We start from the raw sequence: 25,169 nt of genomic DNA, 5'->3' as shown, positions 1-25,169 counted from the left end.
TTGAGAATTCCTGGGAAAAATACACTAATAAAAGAGTCTGCACAACATTTGGTATAATTTTCCTTTATTTACTTGTGTATGTTAAATGATTCCTTTCTAAAACTACTACTAGTAATTTGTTTGTCAGTAGAAAATAGCTGTAAACACATAAATAATCTGGCTTTAGAAACCATTTATTGGTCTGTGCTTTTTGTCAAACGTTTAATAGCATTAAAATAAATCAATAATTTTTTAATGCATAATATTTTTATTACTCTGAGAGAAAGGCTGTTGTACCCTTCTGAATTCAGAGGTGAATAGACTTGCTTTAGGTTTTTTAGTTGCTCAATTTTGCAGTAGCTGCAGTTTTTTCAATATTAACATAATTTAATCTTTACCGTAAGGCATGATCAGTAATGCAGTATCAAATGGTAACTGTCAGCTTCTTAGATTCTTCATATTAATGTTCAACTTGACAGCTAATTTGCAAGCTCCCTCCCCCCACCACATGTGATGCTGTAACTTTTAGTGTGGATGAATCCTCTGACTCCAGCTGGAAATGCAAATTTAACGTGGTATGATCAGGATTCTTTTACGTGAGCAACCATATTCAGTATATTAGAGGCCAAAGATATACATGACTTCTCTTTTAATGCAAACAGGAAAAACAGAGAAAAGAAGCAAAAGACAAATAATCTCGTGGTTTCCACTGGAAATTTCTGTAAGTATGACCAATCAGGTAGGTAGGGAAATCTGACTTTATAGTTTCCCACCTAGTAGGGCTGCCCCTTTGTAACCGCATACCAGACAAGAAGGCTTTGGATGCTTTTACTATATAAAGATATGTTCACGTCAAGGAGTTTGACTGACAGTTTTGTAAACTGAAGTATTGTTTATTCTTAGAAAAGAAACAACATCTTGTGTCTAGATATGGAAAAAATATTTGGAGTGGACTTGTTTGGAATGAATTAAAGAAAAGAATTAGTCTATAAAAAGCAGAAAGCATAAAAATATCCCTGAACTTGCTGCATTGCAAAACTGCAGAGTTAAAGCTGCCTTTCCAGTTCTTACAGTAGCCAAAAAGTTGTTTAGGCTACTTTTAATATAAGCTCGGCAAACTATGTGCAAGTAGAAAAAGTGTGCTTTCTAATATGCAAAATCAGTGCTAAAAATCTGTTTCATGTGAGGGCTGTTTTTTTCTGAGGCCTAAATCTAGCAGATTTCTATAGTGCAAGGTTAGTTGTAGCTTGGAAATAATCCCATCCTTATACAGAAAAGCCTGTTCGTAGATCTCAAAGAAGACAATGGATTCTATGAGCATATATCAAAGACTTTGAATCAGAGCCCTAATATTTTTAAATGGGAAAGCTAGGAGTGGAAGCCTGCTACAGGCCTGGTATTAGCCATAATTACAGCTTCACATACTCAAATCAGAAAGCTTAATTTCTCCACAATATGCGCAGATCTGTGTCTATGAAATACACCATAGCAATGTCTGTTACAGGGACATCAACACTGTTGTCAGTAGAAAAAAAAATTATCTGATGGCAGGAGTTTTCCTTTGCCTTGATTTTCATCATTTCTCAACTTCTTGCAGATTTTCACGTCAGAAAACTCTTGTGTCACATGGAATAATGCTATCATTCAAGGCTAAAACTGATAAGTAGGCAGTTCTTGGGCTGCTGATTCTATTTAACATGTTTGGAGCAGAGCTCACCCTTGGCCTTCCTTTTCTGTGTGCAGATTCCACATATTGTGCCTGAACAGCTGCAGTGGGACCACAAAACACCAAACAGAGGGTGTGCAAAGCCCAGGACAGTCCTGTGTTGCTCTTGCTTCACAGCTGATGCATCCTCAGTGCTGTAATGATATTGTAATGTTGTGGCATCAGAATGTATCATAGCAGCATGACACGGTATTAGTACAAAGCCTGGAAGCCAGTGTCCTCATTTGAGAACCTGTGAAAATCTAAGGTTATTTTTGGACCTTTGCATCCTTTAGATAAGGTTTATGAGATGTGTAAGAGCTTCATCTGTCTTAAGACAGCAGAGGAAACTTGCTTCAGGCTTTTCTATCATCCAGCTCTCAAAGTACCCTCTTTGTGTACCTATCCTATTAGGGAAGGTTGGATTTTCAGCAAAGATGACTGTAGACAGAGCACTAGGATCAGCTGAGACTTCCATGCCTTTGAGAGGAGATAAGCTGCCTGAGCCATGCAGGCTGGAGGCAAGACAGGAGCAGTGTGTTGCTGCCTTTCTCTTCAGCTCACCTCTCTTTGGCCAGCATGTCATAAAGCATTGCACTGCTTGGTCAGTACTCGCTTATGGAAAATGTCTGATGAAGCCATTGTATGCCATGAAGCAAAAAAGTCTGGAAATGGCTACAATACTTGTAAATTATTCCATTATTTGAGGCAAGGTCAGGTGTCACTGCATAGTTTCTGTAGGACTTGGAATTTAATATCTTTTCTGTGATTCAGTATTTACTCTGGAAAGGAAAGCAAGTTATAAAATATGACTGCATACCTTATTATGGCTACTAATCTTGCTTCTGGTGCCTTGTGGCATTCCCCTACATTGATTTAGTTTCTTCTTTCATGAGAAAGTAAAAATTCAAAACATGCTTTCCTGCTTTTTATTTTAAATGAACTTTTAATATGTAGGGCTCATACTGTCTGATACATCTCTCTCGAGTATGATCTGAACATTTCCTCTTCAGTAGTTCAAGCAGGATGAAAAGATTTTAATGAAGGGGTTTAATGAATCTCATGAAACAATTGTTTACATACAAAAAGCTATTTTCAAATATATGGGCTGGGGATGTTTCTAAACAGGACCCACAGCCATCTAATTAGACATGCATGGTGTTAGTAGGCATTTGTACTACTCACAGGAGTAGTCCAAGGACAAGGGATCCCTGCTGAAAATTTTCCATTAAAAAGATAATTGCATAGCACAAGGTCTTTCTAAAAAAACCTGCTTAAATTTTTTCCTGTTTTTAATTAAGTGCTGAGATCTAGATCTAAATAGACTGAAAATAGAAAAAGGATTTACTTTTGTAGGTAGTAGAATTAATCATGCCAGCAATGACTGTGGAGTTGTGAAAGATTCGAAACAGAGTGTTTTGCTTATAGTTTTATGATCTGATGATCCTGATGGACTTGAGTGTTTGGTGTATACACTGCTAAATTATTTCATATTTTGCATATGGTATGACAGACTACCTCTGGTTATTTAATAGCTACAGTGCCTAGGTGTGTGCTACCTGTACCAGGAGAGTCCAAATGTTATTTTTTCTTAAGATGAGTTTTCTAGGAGTTTTGATTCTCCACCATCACCCCATTGGCTTCAACTGTGTGAAAAGTTGATGGAGGGAGAGAACACTGGCCACTCTGGTATGCCCCTTAACAGGAAATGATCAAAAGAAAGAGCCTGGTTTGTGTGTTAGGTGGGAGTAATGTGCTCTCTTTAAAAATAAAAACCCAAAAAACGTGTAAAAAACCCAACACAGAGTAACCATCAGTTACTGTGAAAAATGCTGTTGAATTAATTAAAATGTTGTTTTCACTGGTTACGTCAGTGTGAGTTACTAAAACTGGATAAATAGGTAGAGAGGAGTTTGCACATTCTCAGAACTGGAGAGCAACCAACAGAGTGATTACTGGGGTACTTTTACCATGAAATTTAGATGGAACCTAAAAGAAGTATGGTGAATTTCATCTAAGTCAGAGGACTTCAGTGTAAGGGCTATAGGCTACATTCAAATAATCTGTTACTCTTGGTCAGCATGAAGAAGGAAGAGAGAGATGTAAGGTCTTAGCTGTAGCCTCGTTATGAAGGGAATGAGAGAAAGACAGTGTACACAGGTGAAAGTGTTCTGTTCCAAACCTTACATGTTGTGAGGTGATAATGGCAACACATAATAGTATCACAAAGAGGAAAGAAGTTTGAAAGAATGGTGTGAAATATGTTTGGGCTCCTTATGTTGTGTTTCTGCTCAGTGTGTGGTATGCTTATTGAAGTAATTTTTATTTTTTAATGGGCACCTCCAGATTGAGGAATGACAATGGATGTCAAAGTATGTTCAGCAGAATTATAGGATGGAAACTAAATCTGCTTCTCAAGGCCTTAGCAAGGGCTGGAAGAGAAAAACAAAATACGTATCTTGAGGTGTTGTAGAGGTTCTCAGTCAAATGGTTATTGCAGATTGGACCTAGCAAAGACACATGATTCTCCCATCTCTGGCCAGTATAAGAATGGCAAGTTACAGCCCCTTGGGCTGGGTTTGGGGAATTGCAAGGACAGTGTCTGGACCTGAGAAGTCCTGGTCCTTTCACAGGGAACAGCTGACAGCTAATGATTTTTACACAGCAAAATATAGGTGTAAAAATAAAGATGTCAGGAAGATTTGGGATGGCCTTTGGACGTTAATTTTTCTCTCAGAAAAGAGATAGTCACAACAGAAGAACACAAATGTGAAGACTGAACACACAGCAGCAAATAGGGCCCATAAAAACCCCAAATTAGGTCAAACATTGATGAGAAAACTGATCCCAGTTGTGGGTGGGGGGATGCAGAGCTATGAGTTAAAGCGTTGGACAATTCTACTGAGGGAAAGTAAAAATAGGTAAACCACCTATTTCTGTCTTTCATGCTTTCATATGTATGTGATAACCTCTGATGTGTTACGTTGTCCCATAGTCTTATTTGGAACATTCTATTAAGAGGTTGGGAAAATGTTATGCACACACATCTACCATAAAAAGCAGGCTCTTTTAAAAGAGAGACAAAATCTGCTTCATAATTAATAAGTACTTTAGATGTGTTTATGGAAATGAAAAGAACATCTTCAGGGCTGTGCTTTAGCCATGTTTCGCCTTGACTCAAGCCTTGCATCCATTTTCAGCCACCAGTTTGCGGCTGGGTGATGGGGTTTTTTCACTACTTATATTAAGAAACTGATAAAATAGTCACTATGAAAAATCAACCAAGCTTCTTTCATTACAAATGCCTAGTGCAAATGTATAGTGAAAAGGTAGCTAAACCGGTTGCCATTTGCCTCTCTGTGTTACTACTTGCACTGTGAGTTGTTTACATTGAGTGATAGATTTGGCAGGTAATAAATTAGCTATAGCTGTTGAACATGAGTCTCAAAAGCTACTTGCCAATGTGTTAACATGGCCAATGCCTTTATGTTTATTACAGGGTAAAATGAGAATCTTTTTGAATTTACTCTGAGCAATGGATACATTGTGTATACATCTGTATGACCTTTCTGCTAAAAAGGCTTATAAAATCCTATAATGCTCAGACTGGTCCAGGTGGCAGAGGCCAGAAATAATTTATCAAAAAGTTAGTCTGTAATCACAGATCTTCAGTCTTTTGTGTAATGATTTTTCATGGACACCTCTTTAGGAACTTTTGTTGGCTAATGCAAAAAGAGATCTAAAAGAATTCACCATTTTACCCACAAGAAACTTAAGCTTGTGCCGAAAATAACCTTGTGCATAATAAAATTGTGACAACACACTATAAACACAACCCAGTACAGTTTATTGTAGATTAAATATGTACATTTATATTCTAAAGCTGATGTACAGAAAATGCAATTCTCCCTTACCTCTGCAATGTTCACTCACTTCACTGATGATACACAATGCACAGTTGTTCAGGATGCACTCTAGGGAATGGCTAAACCCATTCTTCTTCCCAGGCTCGTTTATTTCTGACCGTCATTTTCTTGGTGAGATCATGAAGGTCATTTTATGTCATTTCCTCCTGTACTGCCATGTGTTGGGTTTTCTATCTGGCTTATTTTTTTTCTTTGTTTTGTTTTTGTTTTTTTATAAAAGGCAAAAGAGCCCCTTTTCACCGCTGCAGGTTTTTTCGTGATATGCAAAGTAATGGCATTCAAACCCAAAACTCTGGAACTGACTGAGTTTAGACAGGCTGTCCACTTCTATTTCCAAAGCACAAAGATGGAATGTGTGGAAAAGTTAAAATGTGGCTGCAGACCCAACCTGTAACTACCCTTGACATACTTGTGATACTCTTGCTAGTGTAGCTCCTGTGCAGGTGGCCATCATGGCTCTAAAGGCACACAATACACTTCTGTTCCTCTGGAGGTTCACAGGTCCTGCTTTGCAGAGCTGTTCCTTAGACTGTAAGTGCTGCCTGGAGTTATTTCATCCCTAGTGCAGGACTTCGTTGAATTTCAGGAGTTTCTTATCAGCCTGTTCCTCCAGCATGTGAGGGATCCCTTCATTGTAACAGCAACTTCCCAAGTCTGGTGATCTCCATGAACTTGAATTTGCTTGGTACTAATGACCCATAAAAGAACAGTTGCACTGTTTCAAGGAATGTGTACTTTTTTAATAAGGAGCCAAACTCATAAGTCTGGTAACCTGTCTCTTTGTGCCAAATGTACATGAAATTCCAGAGAGCTCAATACAAAAATTCCTGGCAGGCATTTTATTCTTGCTCCTTCACAGAATATTTTGTTTCATTTATTTAACAAAATTATACTGCCAGAGTTCATATTTGTTGTTTGTTCTCACATTGAGAAATGAGTCCAGGTACCCTGAGATGCAGTCCAGTACCTAAAAACGTATGGTTAATTTACTCTGAGATCATTTACAGATGATTTGTTTAAAGGAAGCCTTAGCAGTCTAAGTTAATGTAGCAGAAAGTTCATTCACATGTGCTCCACAGTGTCCCTTGTGGCTACTGTGAGTTAGTTCATGTCTCAAAATTGCCACCTTTTGCTACCGGGAAGAATTTTCCAGGCTTCTCTCAAATGCCTTTTAAAAAGACTTGTCAAAAACAGTGCAGAGAAAATTACTGTTACAAAACCACTGCCTGCTTTCTCTGTTATTAAACTCTTCCCATGTCTGCCTGCCTGGAAGCAGCTACAAGAGCTGCAAAGATGAGTCAAACACGCAGTGGAGTGGCACTGCACGTCTAGTGGGACACTGTGACGGCTCTGACCTCTGAGTGACTTGCTAACTCTACATCCAGTGGAAGCTCAAAACAATTAGAGCCTGTCCAGCTACACCCACGTTTGTTTCCTGCTGTCGTACTTCAAGGAAGTCTGCTCTGTGTGGGACAGGGGTGTGGAAAATGTTCTACAGAAGCCAAACAGTAGCAGCTGAGAACAACACAGCTACTGGTGTTAATGCCCATCATCTTCATGTGTGAGCCATACGTGCAAAACTCTGTGGAATAAAATAGTTATTAAACATAATTAGCTGAGATGTTGGAGTGGTGCACTTCACTGTAATTAAGGTTTATATTCACTTAGCCTAGCATTCTTGGAGAAAGAAGCAAGTGGTTTGACAACCTTCTAGCCACAGTGGCAATGAATTACAAACTCCAAGTCCCATGATGAATAATTTCTTATAAGACAAATTTCAAAAGTATCATTTTAGTAAAGGCAGGATGGCTTTTCTGTGAATCTCAACATCTCTAGTTTCTAGCTTGGTAGATAGTGTGTGGCTTTTTGACAGCGGCTTTCTTGAATAGCATATCAGCTCATATAGAGTACAAAAAAAAAAACAACAACTGAGATTATTGCAGAGGAGGGCTCTTCATCCTCCCATATTTTGGAAACAAGGCTTGGGGAAAAAAAGGTGCTTTTTACTTGTGTATATGGTGATATTTATGTAACAGGTGACAACACTGATCTTGGTTACTTCAGTAAAATAATGTTTGTACTAGTGAAGTCCTCAAGACCTGGTTCAAATATGCTGGTAATGGTTAACCCTTAAAAGGAAATAATTTCTATTTTAAACATCAAGATGGAGTTCTTAACATAAGCTGCTATGGTCAGGTTTTCAAAACACAGAAGTCAGTGGAGTACAGCAGTGCAGGAATCTTGCTCATTTGCTTCAAGCACCTATTTCGACAACAGTGCTCACTGTGTGTGCTCTTTTAGAATATAAATCTCTAGTTGTGTAATTGTATATTTCATGGGGGAAAAGGAGAGACAGGTTTTGTTCCTTCGAGATAGCACAAACAAAAATGTTTTGCCCCTGAATCAGGCTGTCTTGATGCTGTGAAATCAGGAAGCCATTAGATGTCCTTGGTGGTATGGAAATAGGACTTCTGTAATGGAGGAAGATGAAACTAGCCTAAGAAATTTTCATGGATTTGATAATCATTAATGTGTACAATGAATTTTGCTCTTGTAAACTATACTAAAAACTGAAGTGATGCATAGGGGACAAAAAGTGATGGAATTGCTTTTTGATAGTGGTTGATAGTTACATCATTTTTTACAAAGGTCATTTGAATTTCATAAGGTGATACTTTGGACACTTTTGGATAGAAGTTACTGTAGAACTTGTATTAAACACTGAGCACGATCTGTGTATGAGAATTGAAGACAAATGCTGATCCCTTGTAAGTGTATCTATCACAAAACAAAATTGAAACGAGAAAGCCCAAAAATTACTTTAGAGACACTGAGCAGGTCTGTGGCGCTTCTGCAAGCAAGTGCTCATATGGCAGTATTCAGAATATCACATGTATGTTCTGTATCTGCTTTCTAGAGGCAGAAAGGTAAAACTTTTGCCTTGTAGTAGTTCTTCTGTCCTCTTCTATTTGCTGTATGGTAGTACAGCAGTATATATTGTCCATTAATGTTGACAGGCCACTCCAGATTGTGATTTATTGAACATTAATTGTATCCATATAGTGGTTACTTGTAGGTGACTTATTAATGCGTAGCATTAGTTTGTATTTACATAGTCTCTAAATTAAAAAGAAGCAAAACAAGAAAGCCTGTATTGTGTTTGATGTCGTAAGTGGTGGAAGAAATTCCAGAGGCTGTAATGTCTGTTTACATAGAACTTCCTTGTATGAAACAGGTTTTTAGTAAGTGTGAGATAATTAAGGGGTAGGATCCTAAAATAGAGTAAAAGGCCACCATTGACCTCAGTTGAACTTCACTGGTTTATAACAGCTGAGGAAATAGCAGGAAGTATTTGCATTCTTCACTATTTCATAGACTGGAACATAGAGAAAAGAGCTGTGGCCAGAGGGCAAGCAGAAAAAATTAGGGATTGTTACAGAAAATGATACATTTTAGTTTGGAGTAGAACTCTCTTTCATTGCTAATATTATGCAAATAGGTATTTATTAACTCTCATGTCTCGCTTTTTGCTTTCAGTTAATTTAAGTAGTGATTTGGTGTCATTTTAAATGAAGCTGATACCCTACTCGTGCAAAACTTCAGAGGTCATCAAGTTTCAGCACAGTTTCCTTGCATTTAGCAGAAAAGTAGAGGACTTGGGGCTGCATGCTTATGCTAAGTGCAAGGTTTCTTCTTGGAGTGATATAACATACAGCATTTAGTTCTATATGCTTATGGAAATGAAGAGGCTTTATGCATGCATGGGCAGCTTTTGTACAAGTTCAGGTGTTTGGAAGACTTTTGCCTGATGCCCACTAGAATTGGGGTATATAAGAGCAGCCTTCTACAGCCACTGAACTGTGGTGGAGGATATGACTGAGGTATGCATTCGTGTCTTCCTTGCTCTTTAACTCAGGCCACAGCTTCATCTGGTATCACTATTTCTAAAATCTACCAAACTGAAGCAAATCATCCAGTCTCTAAAAATGCTGGCTAGAAAGGAAGGATGGATTGTATTTGCCAACCAGCACAGAGGCCATGAGAGACAATGGGATATTCAACATAGAATAAGAGTCCCAAGGACACAAGGGAACAGTTAATCATTTTTGAAACCTACAGTTCTGGTTCATTTAATATTCAGAAGCATTTGCTGTTTCAGAGTTGCTGCACTTCATGAAAATTCAGTGGTTTTGGATGGCATGGCCTTAGTTACTGATTCACTGCTGATATGTTCATAGAGCCTTATCTTCTACTGTAATTTCTGTTTATGCTGTCACTCAGCTGAAGACAGTGCAGCACGGTCCTGCACTAGAACACAGATGCAGCTTATATCTTTCCTTAGACATCCACAAAGCCTGTATTCACATCTGTTACCCTATCTAGTAATACAGTTTTTGATAGCTATTCTCCCAGTAAGATAGCCTGCAATTCTCAAACAAAAGTCATATTCAAGAACACACCATTGCTAGACACTGATTGTACAGTATACTTCATTACCACCATAATAACTTTCTGAAAAATTGCAAAGTGGTCTTTTCTCTTTATTTGGTACATATTATCCTGGCTTTGATAAGATGGAATAAAGGTTTTAAAATACAAAGCCTTCACACCACAGTAAGAATTTTATGCAGCAGTGTTGTTTGCTTTTACTAATGGATCAAATCTGATGGCTGTTGTCAAAGCAGACTAAAAATGCATGTCGTGGTTTACCCCCAGGCAGCAGCCAAGCCCCACACAGCCGCTCACTCACTCCCCCACCAGCAGGACTGGGGAGAGAATTGGAATGACAAAGGATAGAAAACTCATAGGTTGAGATAAAGGCAATTTAGTAGAGAAAGCAGAAGCCACACACTCAAGCAAACCAAAACAGGGAATTAATTCACTGCTTCCCATGGGCAGGCAGGTGTTCAGCCATCTCCAGGGGAGCAGGGCCCCATCACACGTAAGAGTGACTCGGGGAGACAGTCACAGGATGACAGAGTGACAGTGTTGATTTTCAAAATGCTTACTGTTTTGTGGTATTAGCATTGAGTTACCATGTGATACAAAAATTTCTAGCAAGAGTGATTTATCTGTTGTACAGCTTTCATTGTAGTGGTTGTGTTGAGACCGCCAGTTTTGTAAAGTAGGAAGCACAAGTGTTCTTTAGAAAGAAATAATAAAATAATTGTATTGAAAAGCAGTGCAACAGACACTTAGAAATGAGTTGTAAAGTATATATAAAGCAGACATCTCTTACCTGAGCAAATAATGAGTTATATTAGATTACTGTGCTATGTCAAAAAATACTGAATTCAAAATAATATATCACAGGTAGAAGTAGTAGAGAAGGTTTTTAAAGATGAAGTACGAACATGAGAACATGGAGCAGCTGGTTTCAAGGAGATATAAATTATTCTAAATAAGAGCAGAATTTATATATTATAGCTATATAGCAGAAGGGAATAGGAGAAAAATATGAACCTTATCTTCAATTAAATCTGGTGTTTGCCTTGTGGTTTCTTTAAGGTAACTAATACTACATTAAAATGGGCTTGAAGGCAAGGCACTGTTGCTGTGTCAGTAGTTAAATTGAGGTGACTCATAGGGCAGACCTAAAGAGCTGAGTGGAGTTGCATGGGAAACTGTTACTTTGATTTACAGAAATTGTTTTGAAATTACAGGAAGTATTCCAGACTTTCTAAGCAAATCAAAACCTGAATGTCAATGTCAAATTTCTGTGAGTGGAAAGACCAGATAAGGATAATTTTTTGAAATATTTAGTTTGTTTTGCTCTTCTGGGACAATTTACAGTAAATTAACTTATGTCTAAATGAAAGCTTAGACTAGCCAAAAAATCAAACATATGATTTGGAAACAAGCAAACAAATAAATAAAGTCAAAACAGGACCTCTTAACAATTTTGCAACTTACGCACCATTTTCCAGAATTGCTACTCTTATCTACAAACATTTTTCTATGTAAAAGTGTTTTCCTACAAAACATTGTGTTTGCATGGTAATTGCAACCTCATCAAGTTTTACAAGGGAGATACACATAGTGTTCATTAAAATAAAGAAGTGCACATTCTTCAGCAACAGAGGGGATGCTTAAGAATGGGATTTTGAGTATGGAGGGGAAGCTTCCAAGAGGTAAAACAGAATGGGATGAAATTACAGCCAAAACAGCAGAAAGCAGAGATGTTCAGAGCCACACCTTTGAAATGAAAGGACTTTATTTAGGAATTTCTGAACCTATGCCACTGATAATACTTAGAGCAAGTGGAGAGGAGAAAAGTTTTCTTCAGAAATGAGGATAGGATGCCAGGAAAGTGAGACAGTGTGGGGTTAGAGATACAGGTGAATACTGAATGTGAAAAGGATTATGGTACTGAAAGAAGGGAAGTAGAGAAATTCAGCAAGAGTACAGAATAGAAAGAAAAAACTAGACATTCATCAGCAATAATACAGGTCATTTATTCTCTAAAACTGTTAGTTTCTCAAGAAGTAGATAATTTTTAATTATTTGGAATAGAAATCAGAACACTAATCTGTCTTTTTCAAAAATTAACTTTCAAAGGCAAATTGATTCCAACATACATTCCTTTGTTTATGCCTGGGCTTTCAGAATTAGCTCATTTTTTGATTGGAAGTACTCTGATACCATTTCATTTAGATGGGAGAAAGAACATCTTACTACTTCAAATGTTACTGATCTTCAGGGTAAGTATTTACATCTCCTGGGACCAATTTAAGGTGATGGCTTTGTGGAGATATTAAAATAGCTTTTTACATTTTAAAAATTATTCCTTCTTTTAGGCTTCTGGTTTCTTGTACGCTGTGTTTTGTAAGCAACACCAGCAACTGCTGTAAGGAATGAAAAAGCAATTGTGTTTTCAGTTCATTAACTTTATTAATTTGACAGCTTTTTACAGATAGGCATTTCATGACTTCAGGAAATTTCATGACTAGTTAGCATAACTTCTTTATTGGAGGAGAAAGATGCATGTTTAAAAGTGCAGTGTGAGTTTAAACCTTCTTTCCGTTTCATTCAGAAAGTTCAGGTGAAATAAATATCAGCAATTTGAGTCACTCTAAATTTCTTACATCTGATTTAATATTGATCCTTTAAATGTTGAATCCTTTAAAAAAGGAGAAGTTTACTTCTCTACTCACCTGCCATACAGTCCCGTCTTACTGTTTCATGTGACTAATTATACATTTTTGGATCTGAATGATTGTGAAAAAACAAGTTCTAAGTAATACTGCTATAAGCCAGACAAACATAAAAATCCTTAATAAGCAGGTATTGATGAGTTCCACAGTTACCATATTTTCATGCCTATAGCCCCATGATTTTTAAAGATTTTTAAATTTTGCCAATATCCTATATAGGACCATGATTTGTAAGATAATTAAAATTTACCAATTGCCACTGCAGATCTTGGTATCACTCTTCAGTCTGCAGAAAAATCTGGAAATGGTAACTTTATAGATGCTGTAGTCCATTGTAGATGTAAATCATGTAGATCCACTGAGGATTGCTGGGCTACTGCCCAGTAGCTTGTAAGTAACTTATGAGTGCTGAAAAACATCCCAGAAAGCTGGTGAGAAAACCAAGAACTGACAGAGCACCCTGACACTTCTTCCTGACAAAAATCTTTTGGGTTTTCATATGGCTAAGCTGAAAGAAGAAGGTGACAGGCTGCCATGACAGTATTAAAACATGCACTGTTCCCATCACTGTTTAGTATGAGGTCTGAATCCTGTTTAAAATTTTAGATTTTCATATAGTGGTGATTGAAAGCAATCAAAACGTAATAGTCTTACCTGTGTTTCTCAGTCTGCTTAGTTTGTTGACAGTAAGATCTGTTTACAGTTAAATTTCCATTTTTTCAACCTATTTTAAATAGCTCTTCAGAGGAAAAATTACTGTACTTGTTATGCCACTTAACAATTGGTGTAGCATATTAATGAAAATCATAGAATGTAATTTACCTTAATGATATTTTCTTCTTCTTAACACCCCTAAACAAATCTGCATGCCTCCATGTTGATTTGTTCACATTCATGTGAAATACATGTGCTGGAGTTGAAGCCTGTGTCCTTGGCACGTGCATGTGGGTTGGCATACAGTTGAAATCAGTTGTGCTCTACATAGCAGGGGAATTTAATGAGCAAGTAACAGTGGCTTTTGAAATGCCACACTGCTGCAGTGCACTGTATGGTAGGTGGCTGTAGTTATAAAACTATAATTAAGTGTGTGGGAACTGAGAACATCTGCTAAGGGAATGGCACTTACTGTTGCCAATTTAAAATAAATAAATAAATAGAAATGCCTAATGCTGTAAAACTGACATTAGGATACTGGGTACACCAGGTTGAGCTGAGGACATAATTTTAATAATTACATTAAGTAATCTGGGGGGTAGTACATGACAGAAGATATTCTGTCATGGTGCATTATGTCATCTGTCCTCTATCTGTTATTCGTACTGCACTTGATGAGGTTGAACAGCTGGTATTACAGCAAGGCATGTAACTGATCTATGTGTTTTCCTGAAACAGACACCATCTCATGTGCAGGCACTCCAGGACTTAGTTGAGTGACGCTTACCAAGCGGAACAATGAGCCCAAAGTAGCACTGGTGGTGGCATCAGAAGTGGGGCTGCTGCAGGTACATTTGAACTGATCTGATAACCTCAATGTAACACTGCATTTGGAACCAGTACTAAACCCACTCAGTCCTGCTGGCATCAGAGCTCCTGGGAACATACCCTTGGCAAAATGTCATGGGTGGTTAGAAAGCAGAACAGGCTTTATATACTATCATTTATCATTGTAATAATGAAACAAACCTTGTCCTAAAACTTCAAAATATTCAATAATTTTGTTTAGAACTGCACTATTAGCCTCTGTTAACTAGCTGGAGGAGACCAATTATCTGTTTAACTATTATCATAATAATTTTAACAGGTTTAAGATCCTGTTTCAAGTTTCTTGTCAAAAGCTAGAGGTCATGATTCTACAATATAATGATTTTGTTTACATTAAAAATTCTGGTCACTTACAGTTTAGCAAAGTTTGGGCTCACTGGGTGGAATACAGTGGCATTCCAGTTACAGTGGCAAACTTTAACACAGCTTTGATAGGAATGTGACTTTTCCTTCTCATTACAAAAATTCACAAAAAAATCTGTTTGCAGGTGCTCTGTAGAGATTTGGCAAAAGTAGAATCTGAAAATCTATTCCCATTGCACATGAATAGAAAATTAGAATTGAGTACTTGAATGCTTCTAAGTGCCAGGGCTGGTATAGGGAATGAGTGGGACTATTCATGTAGTTGGTACTGCAATGAATACTAGAGCAATCTGAAAATGAGGTGCTGGTGTTTGCTATTCTTTCAGACCCACTATAGACCAATCTTTGCAGAGGAAAATGCTGCCTGGCTTGAAGACTGAGGGAATAAGAGCAGTAGACTGTGACAAATTGCCTTTGGTGGGGGAAGGAGGAGTTTGGTTTGGAGAGTAGTGGCAACAAAACTGGGATTTCAGTGGGTTACAGAGATAAGACTGGCTAGGAAGGGATCTGGGGCTGAGAGCTTAAAAGGGGGAGGTTTCTCTGATGGCTCTAGAGGAGTGATTTGGGTGTCCCTGTGGTGCCAGATAATGCAACTTCAGTATTTCCCCTTCCTTTCAGAAGGAAAGAAAATCTAGAAGGAATTCCAGAAGGAGCATAGAAGGGATGAGAAGGAATTACTCTAGCATTGTGAAGGCTGCAGTAGGAAATGCCAGCTAATCTACGTCTACTGCTTCAGCTTGTTCCCTCTGTGTGGATGTAGTGCTTGCAATAGTTTTATAATCACTTGTTTTCTGCAAATCTGTGGCCTCATCCAGAACACAAACTGGATCTCCTCGTGGGATGTGGGAGTAGGTTTGGGTAAGGAATGGAGTCAGTAGTGGACTCTTTAGGGTGCTTCTTCCATTTGCTGACGCAGTTTGCTTTGGTAGTAGGGAACTAAGAGTGAAAACTCATCCTGGTTTGTGCCCCTCCCTCTTCGTTCCTGTGGTAGTGGGTCTTGTACATTATTGTGGAAATAATAGTATGGAAAGCTCTCACCTGTGGGTGGTTGGCAGGCAGATTCCAGTGCACTTCATAGCCACACGTGGCAGTGCTGTACAGGCACCCAGTCACCTCTCAGGTGATCCCTAACCATTATCCCATGGTCCAAGCCTTGCACAAACCTCTGACATTTTCTTTCAACATTTCTGTGACGACTGAACGTTTTTTTGTGTGCCATCTCACAATTGTTCCAATACCATTCTGCTTAATCTTTGTGAGTTTTTAGCTTTAGATGGTTTAGCAGAAATCTTAAATGTGCTGGTGAAGAATAAGGAGTTGAGAGGGAGAGAGAAGGATAAGCAAACAATCTAAAAATTAACCAGATGTCTAGAAGTTTTGAAATTCAGCTAGCAGGTACAGGTAATTAGCTTTAACACTTCTTATTTTCATGAGTTAACTATGCTCCAAACTATAATGGTTGATAGTTCTTTCTTTGGCTATTTATATTAAGAAGAATTGTAGCTTTTTGTTGTTGTACATAGCATTGAGGCATGTTGGGTTTCATGAGGTCTGAAATCAACTGACGGTACAGTGTACATACTCATGTTGTAAACAGTAGTAGTGGCATTATTTTGATGTCTGTTGTATGGAGGAGTGAAGATATGTGAAATGAAAATTGCTGATTGTGCCCCATGGGAAAAGGCAAAATACAATATCAGCAAAACATTCAAATTCAAGCTTGCAAGGCTGATTATTCTGGTTTTCATGTGTTGTACATGAGGAGTTTTCCTTTGTTTCGAGAGCACATAGTATTGCTGGTGTTAAATATCTTCTTTCCTGCAAACAGTTAAGTATCTAATGGGACTACACTTATGCAAAGCAATGGTAAAATTCTTGAGAAATGGCAAAATGTGCTAGGAGTTAATAAGATAAACTGCATGATATAAGGCAGGGATAGAAGATAGAAGTTTAGAGCACTTGACTTGCTTTGAAGCCTGTCACTGATGAATCATTAGGTATTGAAGCATTACGATATGTCAGCATGAAGATTGAAAGGCCAGAAGTATTTCTTGTGCAGCAGAACTGAAGAAACCATATGTCTGTTCAGATCAACAGTGAATAAATCTACTTTAGCTTTTGCTTCCAAACTCCTTAATCTAAACTAAAATCTTACGATCTTTCCCCATTTCATTGCTCTTTAGTTCTTGTCACTTTGGGTTCACAGAATAGATGTGCAGATGTACCAACAAACCTAAATTGGAAGATGTGGCTCAAGGAAGGAGCCTGTCAATGCTTCCTCTCCTGGGAGGTCACTGAAGTAGGTGTGTCAGTAGTATTCTGTCTACAGGGCCAGAGTAGAGCTGATCTGAAGTCAAGCCCCTGTGTGGATGTCAGGCTTTGACACTTACCTGTTGGCTGGAGAAAGTTACTTCTACTTGCTGATGCTGGAACACACTTTGGAACTGAATCACACCAAGGCTGTTCAGTGAGTTCCAACTGTATTAGTCATCAGTCCATGCAGAGCTTGAAATGAATATAGTGAGAAAAGCTTGGGTTCAACTCTCCACCTTTTTAGACAGCAGAAATTTTTTGGTTGTTTTTGTTGTCTTCCTCATGTGTAACAAGGCAAATTAAACTGGATGTGGTGTGGGAGAGAGTTGTGTGTCTGGGTTTATCAGGTCTGTGCATTTATCCACACACGGCTCCTAAGTCTTTCTTCCTGTATGAATTCACCTATATCTAATAATGCCTGAGTATATTGCCCACTTGGTTTTGGTAAGGTCTATATTCCCTATGAGAATTTGTTACAGAACTTGTAAACCTTCAATGTTTCCAAGACCTCTGCATCTCTGTCAAACTTAGCCAAAATTGTCCACAGGTTTTAAGTACTCAGTAGGGGTACTGAAAGTTTTTCTGTACAATCCCTTCAAGTTACTATCTTAGAAAATAATAAGGATTCAAATCCTTCACTTGGTGTCTCTTTGTTAGTCTTTTAAATTACAGGTATTCTTTCAGGTTTTATGCACGTGTTACAAAAAGATTAAAGCAAAATGCTGCTCCTTCAGCATAGTTAAAAGAATATATTAAGGAGTGTTACATCACTTCACACATTGGTCCAACTCTATAAGCTATATGTGACATAACCCAGTAGTTCAGGGAAGCATATTTTTATATTTAAGACAAAACTGATAGAGGTAAATAGAAATGGACTTTTCTTTCATGAATTAACACTATTCCCACTGATTCTATGGGGAGTGGTATTGACTCGTGGGGGAAAAAATCTGTATTGGAAGGAATTCTATTTAGGTGGAACTTTATGCATATTTAATCTGAAATTGATACATATTACATGCCTAATAGAAAAGAGCAAGAATGCTTTGTTTGTCATACTGTATAGAAGCAGAAAATTAGACAATACTTGAAGTATTCAAGTGACCAGTAATTTGCAAAGTTCTGGAAATGAGTGATGAAACTAAAACTTTCTTATGTTCCTGATAACTTTGGTAGTTACTGCAATGTAAAGAGCCCAGATTTAACCTTCCAATGATGATTTTTTAACAGAAACATGGTTCTAATGATATTTGTTTGTCTTGAGAAAGATGGAGAAATAGTTGGATATTTTGGGAATATTTGTATCTCCTTGGAAATGAAACTTTAAAATTTTAAAGAACATCTAAAAGATTTGACAGGTGAATTCTGGGTACCATTGTTTGAAAATTGTATTTCGTAAAAGACAAATACTTCATTGTGATAAAATGAAAACTTTCAGAAGTACTAAGAACATGCAGAATGCTTTTAAGGCACTCTGTCTTACAGTGGAGTTTTTTGTAATTGTGTCTGTGCACACCGATCCTCTGCATGTTTACTTCAGTGACATGCCCTCACACAGTAATCTGCACTAATTTCCAGCCTGCTGAATGAGTCCATTTGAACAAATACAATTCCTGTAAAACAACAGCAAAGGCAGAAGACAAAAGTACTGAACAAAAATAACCACCATTAAAGGCTAGAAATGTACAATTTTGTATTATTAAAAGCAGTAGTAGGTGCCTGGATAAAAGGCTAAGAAATGTGAATTGGCGTCAGCAAGTTAATGGAACTTTTCTTTTAACCTTTAGTCAGTTAATGGAACTTTTCTCCTTTTTTATTTATATTTAAGTAGTAAAAATAATGAAAAAAATCACAAACACTACAAGCATGACTGGAATTGTTAATAAAATTTTCTCTAGTAGTAGAGGAGGAGATGCAAAATGTAAGAGCAGCAGTTTGTCCTCCTCGTTCCTTTTGCAGCTGTAAAAATAACCAGTAAAATGTACAGAATGTTGTCGGCTTGAATAACCTTCTTGGTATCCTCTTATACTTGCAGTATCCTTTTAGGAAAATGTTCTGCTACTGAAGTATTTGAGAAGTGTTTTGAGATGCCAGCAAGTACCTATTTAGAACCAAATGCAGAATTTTTGTTCATTTGTTCATTTTTCAGTATATAGCAAGTCAAAATAAGTATCTTGTAAAAATCATGCTACAAACAGGCAAAAATTTAAGCTTCGTGTGTTTTCTTTAGAGACTTATGTTGATACCAATTTAAATACAAGTGTTTGAACTTTTTCTACTGATGCTATGTGCAAGAACAAAGATTGCTGTTAGAAACCTGCGGTTTAGAAACATGATCTTTGCTTTTCCTATCAGGTAAATTTTCTGTGTTTCATGAAGGAACATGGGAAAGGAAGATACTGATTTCTCTTAATCTTGCATTTTTAACATTCTCAGAAAAATTGCATTAGGAGAAGTGTCTGGAAAGAAGTTCCTGTGTCATCAGATTTATTCCCCTGCCTTCAGACAGTCACATTTTTCACATACATTTGTCAAATTCAGAATATTAAGTCTGACCACAGCACTCGTGACAAGTGCTTCAGACCTTTTTTATCATGAATAGAAATTGCCTTATGATTTTCAACTTAAATTTAAGATACATGAAATGATTAATCGTGCATTTATTTCCTCCACTTACATCCAATCCCTTGATGTGCTTATAGAGAACGTTCAGTCATAGACTCCTGTGATGGATTCTCTTGTATCTGATACTCTGAACATTTGTACATGGAAACTAGAACCACTTGGATTTTCCAACACAAAATCTTAGCAGTACATTGAATAACAATGTTAGTATTGTATTTGCTGAGGAAATAGGCTCAAATATCTGATCTGCTGTAAGTTAGATATCAGCCCAAGATTGTTCGTAATACTGCAGATGATCCAGGAAACAGAGGTTTTGTATGTAGAGATTTCTCTGGTCATGCACTTACTGCTGCTGAGTACAGTGTGAGTTATCTGTTGTGTTCCAGTAGAGGTTTATGACCATGTACCAATTATTCCGCCATCCCAATTGTTTAATGACCTGATCGGTACATTTGCAGATAATGTACATGAGTAACATGTGCAATGACACTGCACTTCTTAGAGTGAGGATGTCTTCACAACCCTGTAAGAAAAACTGAAAAGTTCAAGTTACAGAAACTGCAATGTCACTTGTCTGCCTATGTTTGTCTCTTTGACTATCTATCTGAAAACACTTTAAGTAGAACTGGAGTTCTAACTCCTGAGTGTTCAGATCCTTATAGGGTGAGGCAGTGTGGTCTGGGGAAAAACAGTATTTATGCTTGTGATTAACATAAAGCATAGAAATAGATCTGTGGGGCTTTCATAAAACATATGCTTAAGCATATGCTGAGCATATGCCTTGCTGTGTTGGATCTTAGTAAAGATGCCCTGCCATTTTGGGGACTTCTTGTTGCATGTTAATAAAATTGAAACATGGGGGGAACCATTTTCATTATAAGCATCATCTACCTGTGCTCCATCAAACATTTTTTTATACAAACAATATCTTTGCATATAAGCTTTCTACCTGCTTATAGGCTCAGCAGGAGAGACTTCTAGCAAGACAGCTTCAGGACAGTTGTTTCTTTCTGTGAATGTGGTTGTCACAGTCTAATGTTTTGGGGTTTATCAGTTTTCATTGCATTCTCATTGCCATAGTTGTCCTGCTAACAGTAAACATCTGAAAAAATTTCTTTTAAATAGTGAGAGAAATAACTTCACTGTAATTTCAGAACTAATGCTTCATACTTTTTTTTACCTTCCATCACTGAATGTATGAGTTGGCATATGAAGTATATTGACCTGTTGTGGAGCAGGAATGCTCTGCAGAGTCTTAATGATGTGCGTTAAAAGAATATACTGCCACATGCAAAATAGAGTCCTGCCGGGTAATAAATATGTGTTTGTGGGTCACCTGCAATGTTTAAACTCACCGAATAAACAATCCTTGTAGTAAACTCACCCACTGACTTGGTTTCTTAGCTTTGCAGATATTTTCTCAAGTAGGTTACTCTCTCTAGTTCAAACTGTGAAATTGGCAAGCAACATTAATGAAAGTTTGACACTCCTTCTGGTGCAAGTCAGGAAAGCTCCTGTCCTCTGCAAATATCTGGGAACTGCTCTCTACCTAAGAAAATGAAAATCTGTAATTTTCCAGCCAGACACATATCTATGCTGCTGTTGATCCATCTGCACTCCGTGTTCTAAATCAATTGCTTCTCTCACTAAAGGTCCTTTATGTAGAATTCATTACAAAGGATGGTAACTGTAAAAAGCACATACTAGAATTAGATTTAGAATTAATATAAATACTCTATCAAAAAATTACATTTTAAACCTGCTTTTTATAATGTCTTTCGTGAAATGGCAAAGAATAAATGAGAGGTAACTTAGAATCACAGAATGAGTAAGGTTGAAAGGGACCACATTGGATCACCTGATCCAACCTTCCTGCTCAGGCAGGGTCATCTGAGAGCACGTGGCACAGGATTGTGTCTGGATGGTTCTCCTGCCTTATGGTTGTAGGTGCTTGAAGAGCTGATCAAGAATGGAATTAAACCCCTAACAGTAAAGTCATGCATCTTGATTCATGAATAAACTGAGGGTGGGGAAACCTTCCTTGACTTCTCACTAACCCTTTTTATAGCTCCATATGAATGTGGAACAGAAGGGGTGACAGAATGTTTTCCTTCAGCACCCCCCACTTCAGAACTTACCAGGAACAGAAGTAATCACAAGTAGATATCAGGGTCTCTTGGAGAAAATAGAGCAGATGTCCATGAGATTCCCACAAGACTTTGCAGTAACCTCTTGCAATGCAAAGAATTTCTGAGCTAAGTTAATCATTGTAATATTATCTAGGATATGTATTTAGTGAAACTAAATGTAGCAATGGTAACTGCAGTTGTATGCAACCCAGCAGACCCATTTTTGTGCGTTAGCACAGTCATTAATTTCCTGCTTCATTAGCTCTTCCAAATGAAGCTAACTACAGAAGAATGACATGAAGATTAATTCTGGATTTCCCTCTGCAAAAGTTAGGCCTGCTACTGTGCTTAAACTCAGTGTTCTTTTACCTCAGCATCAAAGATCAGATGTGAGCTGAGTAGAAGACTTGCCCAATCTAGGTGACTGATTTTGAAAACTCATGCATTCCAGTGGTGCTTTGTGTCTGCACAGTCCTTGCAGGCCTTCCTTCTGTCACAGCATTGGCTGTCTGAGAGCTGAGTATCGTAGCTGATCTTTGGGTGTGCATTTTGGCAGTAGTGTCTGATGCTTGCGTGGAACATTCATCTCTCCTCTGTCAGGGGCAAACCCATTCCCAAAGAACAATTTTCAGAAGGAAATCAAGAAGGAACCTCAGTACAAAACAAAACCAGCCCTTTGCTCCCTGTTCCTCCCCCCACCACTTCCTTCTTGAAGCAAGGATCTTAAAGACTGATTGAAACCATGTTGAATAAAGTCATTTCAGGCATATGGCATTTAATTTCATCGCATTCATTTGGCTCCTACCCCAGTATCATTAAGTATTTGAATGGTGCTGTAGCTCCTTAGAAGCAGGGAATTCAAAATAATTTTAGTATGAAATACAAGGCCTGCTGTTTGCATGCGTGAGATTTGGATTGCTTTATTTACATGCATATGTTAGGTATGCAAGACTAAGTTGTTTTTTAGCAAAATTAGATTAATGTGGAAACAGTAGTGATTTGTATGAGGTCCCTCAGTGAGTGTCAGCAATAAGTGTAGCCTAAACTGTTCAGATAGAAATTCTTAGGAAGACAAAGCTATAGTGCTGAAACTGAGTTTTGTCTGTTAAAACTTTAATAAGAGTTAAGCATGCTTTGGGTAAATATATCAAAGCCACCTGCTAGAAATCATTTCGGCTGTGCAATGTTCCAATAGTCCTCTACTTGTTGGGTCTGAAAATAAATATCATGTTGCATTTCATAGCTTATACGTGGTACCATCAGCAATCCAGTTCCAAGCTAAAAGAAGGCTTGGAAATTGTGTCTCCTCTAGCAGTCTGAAAACACAGTGGGAATTTGAAGCTGTAAGAATATTCTGTAGCAGTTAAAGAAACCCAAAATTTCAGTCCGACACCTTATATCAAAAACATTTTTTTACAAATAGAATATGCCTTAATTTTTAAAAGATCTTTTAAAAATTCTCAGGGGTAGTTTGCTGCAGCATAAAAATAATGCAATAGAACTTCATTCTCTGCCAGTTATTTATTTCCATAGTTCTCAAAAAGTTTAACATACATCTCTTTTTGTCACAAAACTGACTGCATAATAGCAGCAGAGTTCAGATAGTTTCTGAAAAACAGTAATTTTTTCAAGCAGTGGAATGTCTGGCCTTGTTATGAGTACAAGAGAATACAGCAATATACGTTACCTCAGAGGTACAGTTAATTCAGGGTTCCTGTTGAGTCTAACTGGAATTCTGTTTTGATATTTTGTTTACTTGTGGTAATGAGTACCTTGGGTCTCCCATCACAAAAATGGTCCCTTATGCATACCTTCCAACTTACTCCAACATAGCCAGGCAGTTTATATTTTTAATTTATTTTTTGAAGCTGTATTACATTACAAAATCTAATTTTTCCCTTGGTTTTATCCTGGGCTTGGTGTGGGAACAGTGCAGTGGGAGAATTTTTTTTTTTTTTTTTTTTTTTTTTTTTTTTTTTTTTTTTTTTAAAGCCCTCAGTATTTTGGCCTTTAGTGTGTCTGCCCATTTTCTAAAGTAAATTATAGTGGACAGTGTATATGTAACAATACAGCTAAGACTGGCTAGTACGCAGATGCCACTTCATCCTGAGATAAAGCTGTGACATAAACTGGCAGTAGGTGGAAAATAGTGTCTACTTTGTCCTGTGATATCAGTAGGCTGTTAATGTAGGATGCTATGAGTTTTCTGCAGTTGTAGTTTGGTTTGTTGTGTTTCACTATTTGTTTGTTTGTAAGTACTGTATAGAGTTGGGATATCTGAATAGATTCAAACTTTGTGTGCACTTTACATTACTTTGGTGCAGATTATTATCTTTCAAAAGTGCGTTGGTGTATAGTGACTTGGTTCGCTACCTAATGATTCCATTAGGAGTTTTGATAAGGATTCCTGTGGGTGCCAAGACACATCCCAATTCTGTGCTTAGAAATACATCAAGCAACATTAAGAATGCCAGTGTTGTCTGTGGAGATATGTTAAATCACTGGATGAAAACAACCACATCTGCTCATAAATTGTTAAGAAAGACTTGGTAACTTTGCCTGCTTAGAAAATATTTGGAGAGACCTACTCTTTACAGCTTTTAGTTTGCACAAAGGAGTGAATAAACCTTATAAACATCTTTTAAAAATATTTCCATGTTCCTGTATGGAAAAAATTTTTAGTTTATAGTTTCAAGACCAGAAGTTAATCACTAGGTTTTTTTTTTTTTATCCCATAGAAAATATTTACAACAGAGATATTAAACACTTGAAAATAGGGTGACTTATAATGGAAGTGAGAGCTCATCTTTAACTTTGGAAGGACAAGCAGTACCAATTTAATTAAAGCAGTGTTAAAATAGGACTGCCATTTGTATCACAGTGATTCTCCACCCCTCCAAAAAGCCCTGCTGCCATTTTGTACCACACATTCTCGTCCTGTGCAAATTAATAGATCGTTTTATTTTCCGCAGGAAATCTGAAGACTTTTATAGCAAATCCTCCAGTGTCAAAATGAACACAGGTATGCTGCATCTGTGAGATTTTTTTTTAATGTGTTGTTTTGTGAGCAGAGAAAATCCCAAATTTACTAGAATTTTCATGAAAAAATTGTACTTTAATCAGTGCTGAACTCAAAATAAGCAAGATACTTTAATAGTGTGCCTGCTTATGTGCATTTGTATTCCATATGTAAAATTTACATACATGTTTTTCTATGTATGGATATATATGGATACACAAAATAAAAGTGCATGTTTAGCCTTCTGTTCCTAATTTTATAGTATCAGTTTTGTGTGTGTATATGTTTTATGTGAAAATACATAGTATAAGGGTATAGCAGTGATGGAAGAGTGTCATTAAAGCATCACATTTTCCTAAGAAAATGTGCATGCTTTTAAAATCCTTTATTTCCATTCTGTACTGTCACTAAATT

The 25,169-nt window shown here is 37.4% G+C and overlaps 1 protein-coding gene across 31 annotated transcripts in view; it reads left to right on the top strand.

Annotated features, from left to right (window-relative positions):
* The window catches only part of SORBS2 (sorbin and SH3 domain containing 2), a 208,262-nt gene that overhangs the window by 104,078 nt on the left and 79,015 nt on the right, over window positions 1–25,169 (top strand). For 30 of the 31 annotated variants that reach the window (XM_069013875.1, XM_069013876.1, XM_069013883.1 and 27 more), the window contains one exon: window positions 24,709–24,758. The exons of the other annotated variant lie outside the window; for it this stretch is intronic. In XM_069013875.1, coding sequence (XP_068869976.1) covers window positions 24,749–24,758 — 10 coding nt within the window. In that variant the 5' untranslated portion in view covers window positions 24,709–24,748. The remainder of the gene's footprint in view (window positions 1–24,708; window positions 24,759–25,169) is intronic. 31 annotated transcript variants of the gene reach the window in all.

This window comes from Aphelocoma coerulescens, chromosome 4 (genome assembly GCF_041296385.1).
Source record: "Aphelocoma coerulescens isolate FSJ_1873_10779 chromosome 4, UR_Acoe_1.0, whole genome shotgun sequence".
Taxonomy (NCBI): domain Eukaryota; kingdom Metazoa; phylum Chordata; class Aves; order Passeriformes; family Corvidae; genus Aphelocoma; species Aphelocoma coerulescens.
This window is presented reverse-complemented; position numbering and strand designations above follow the sequence as displayed.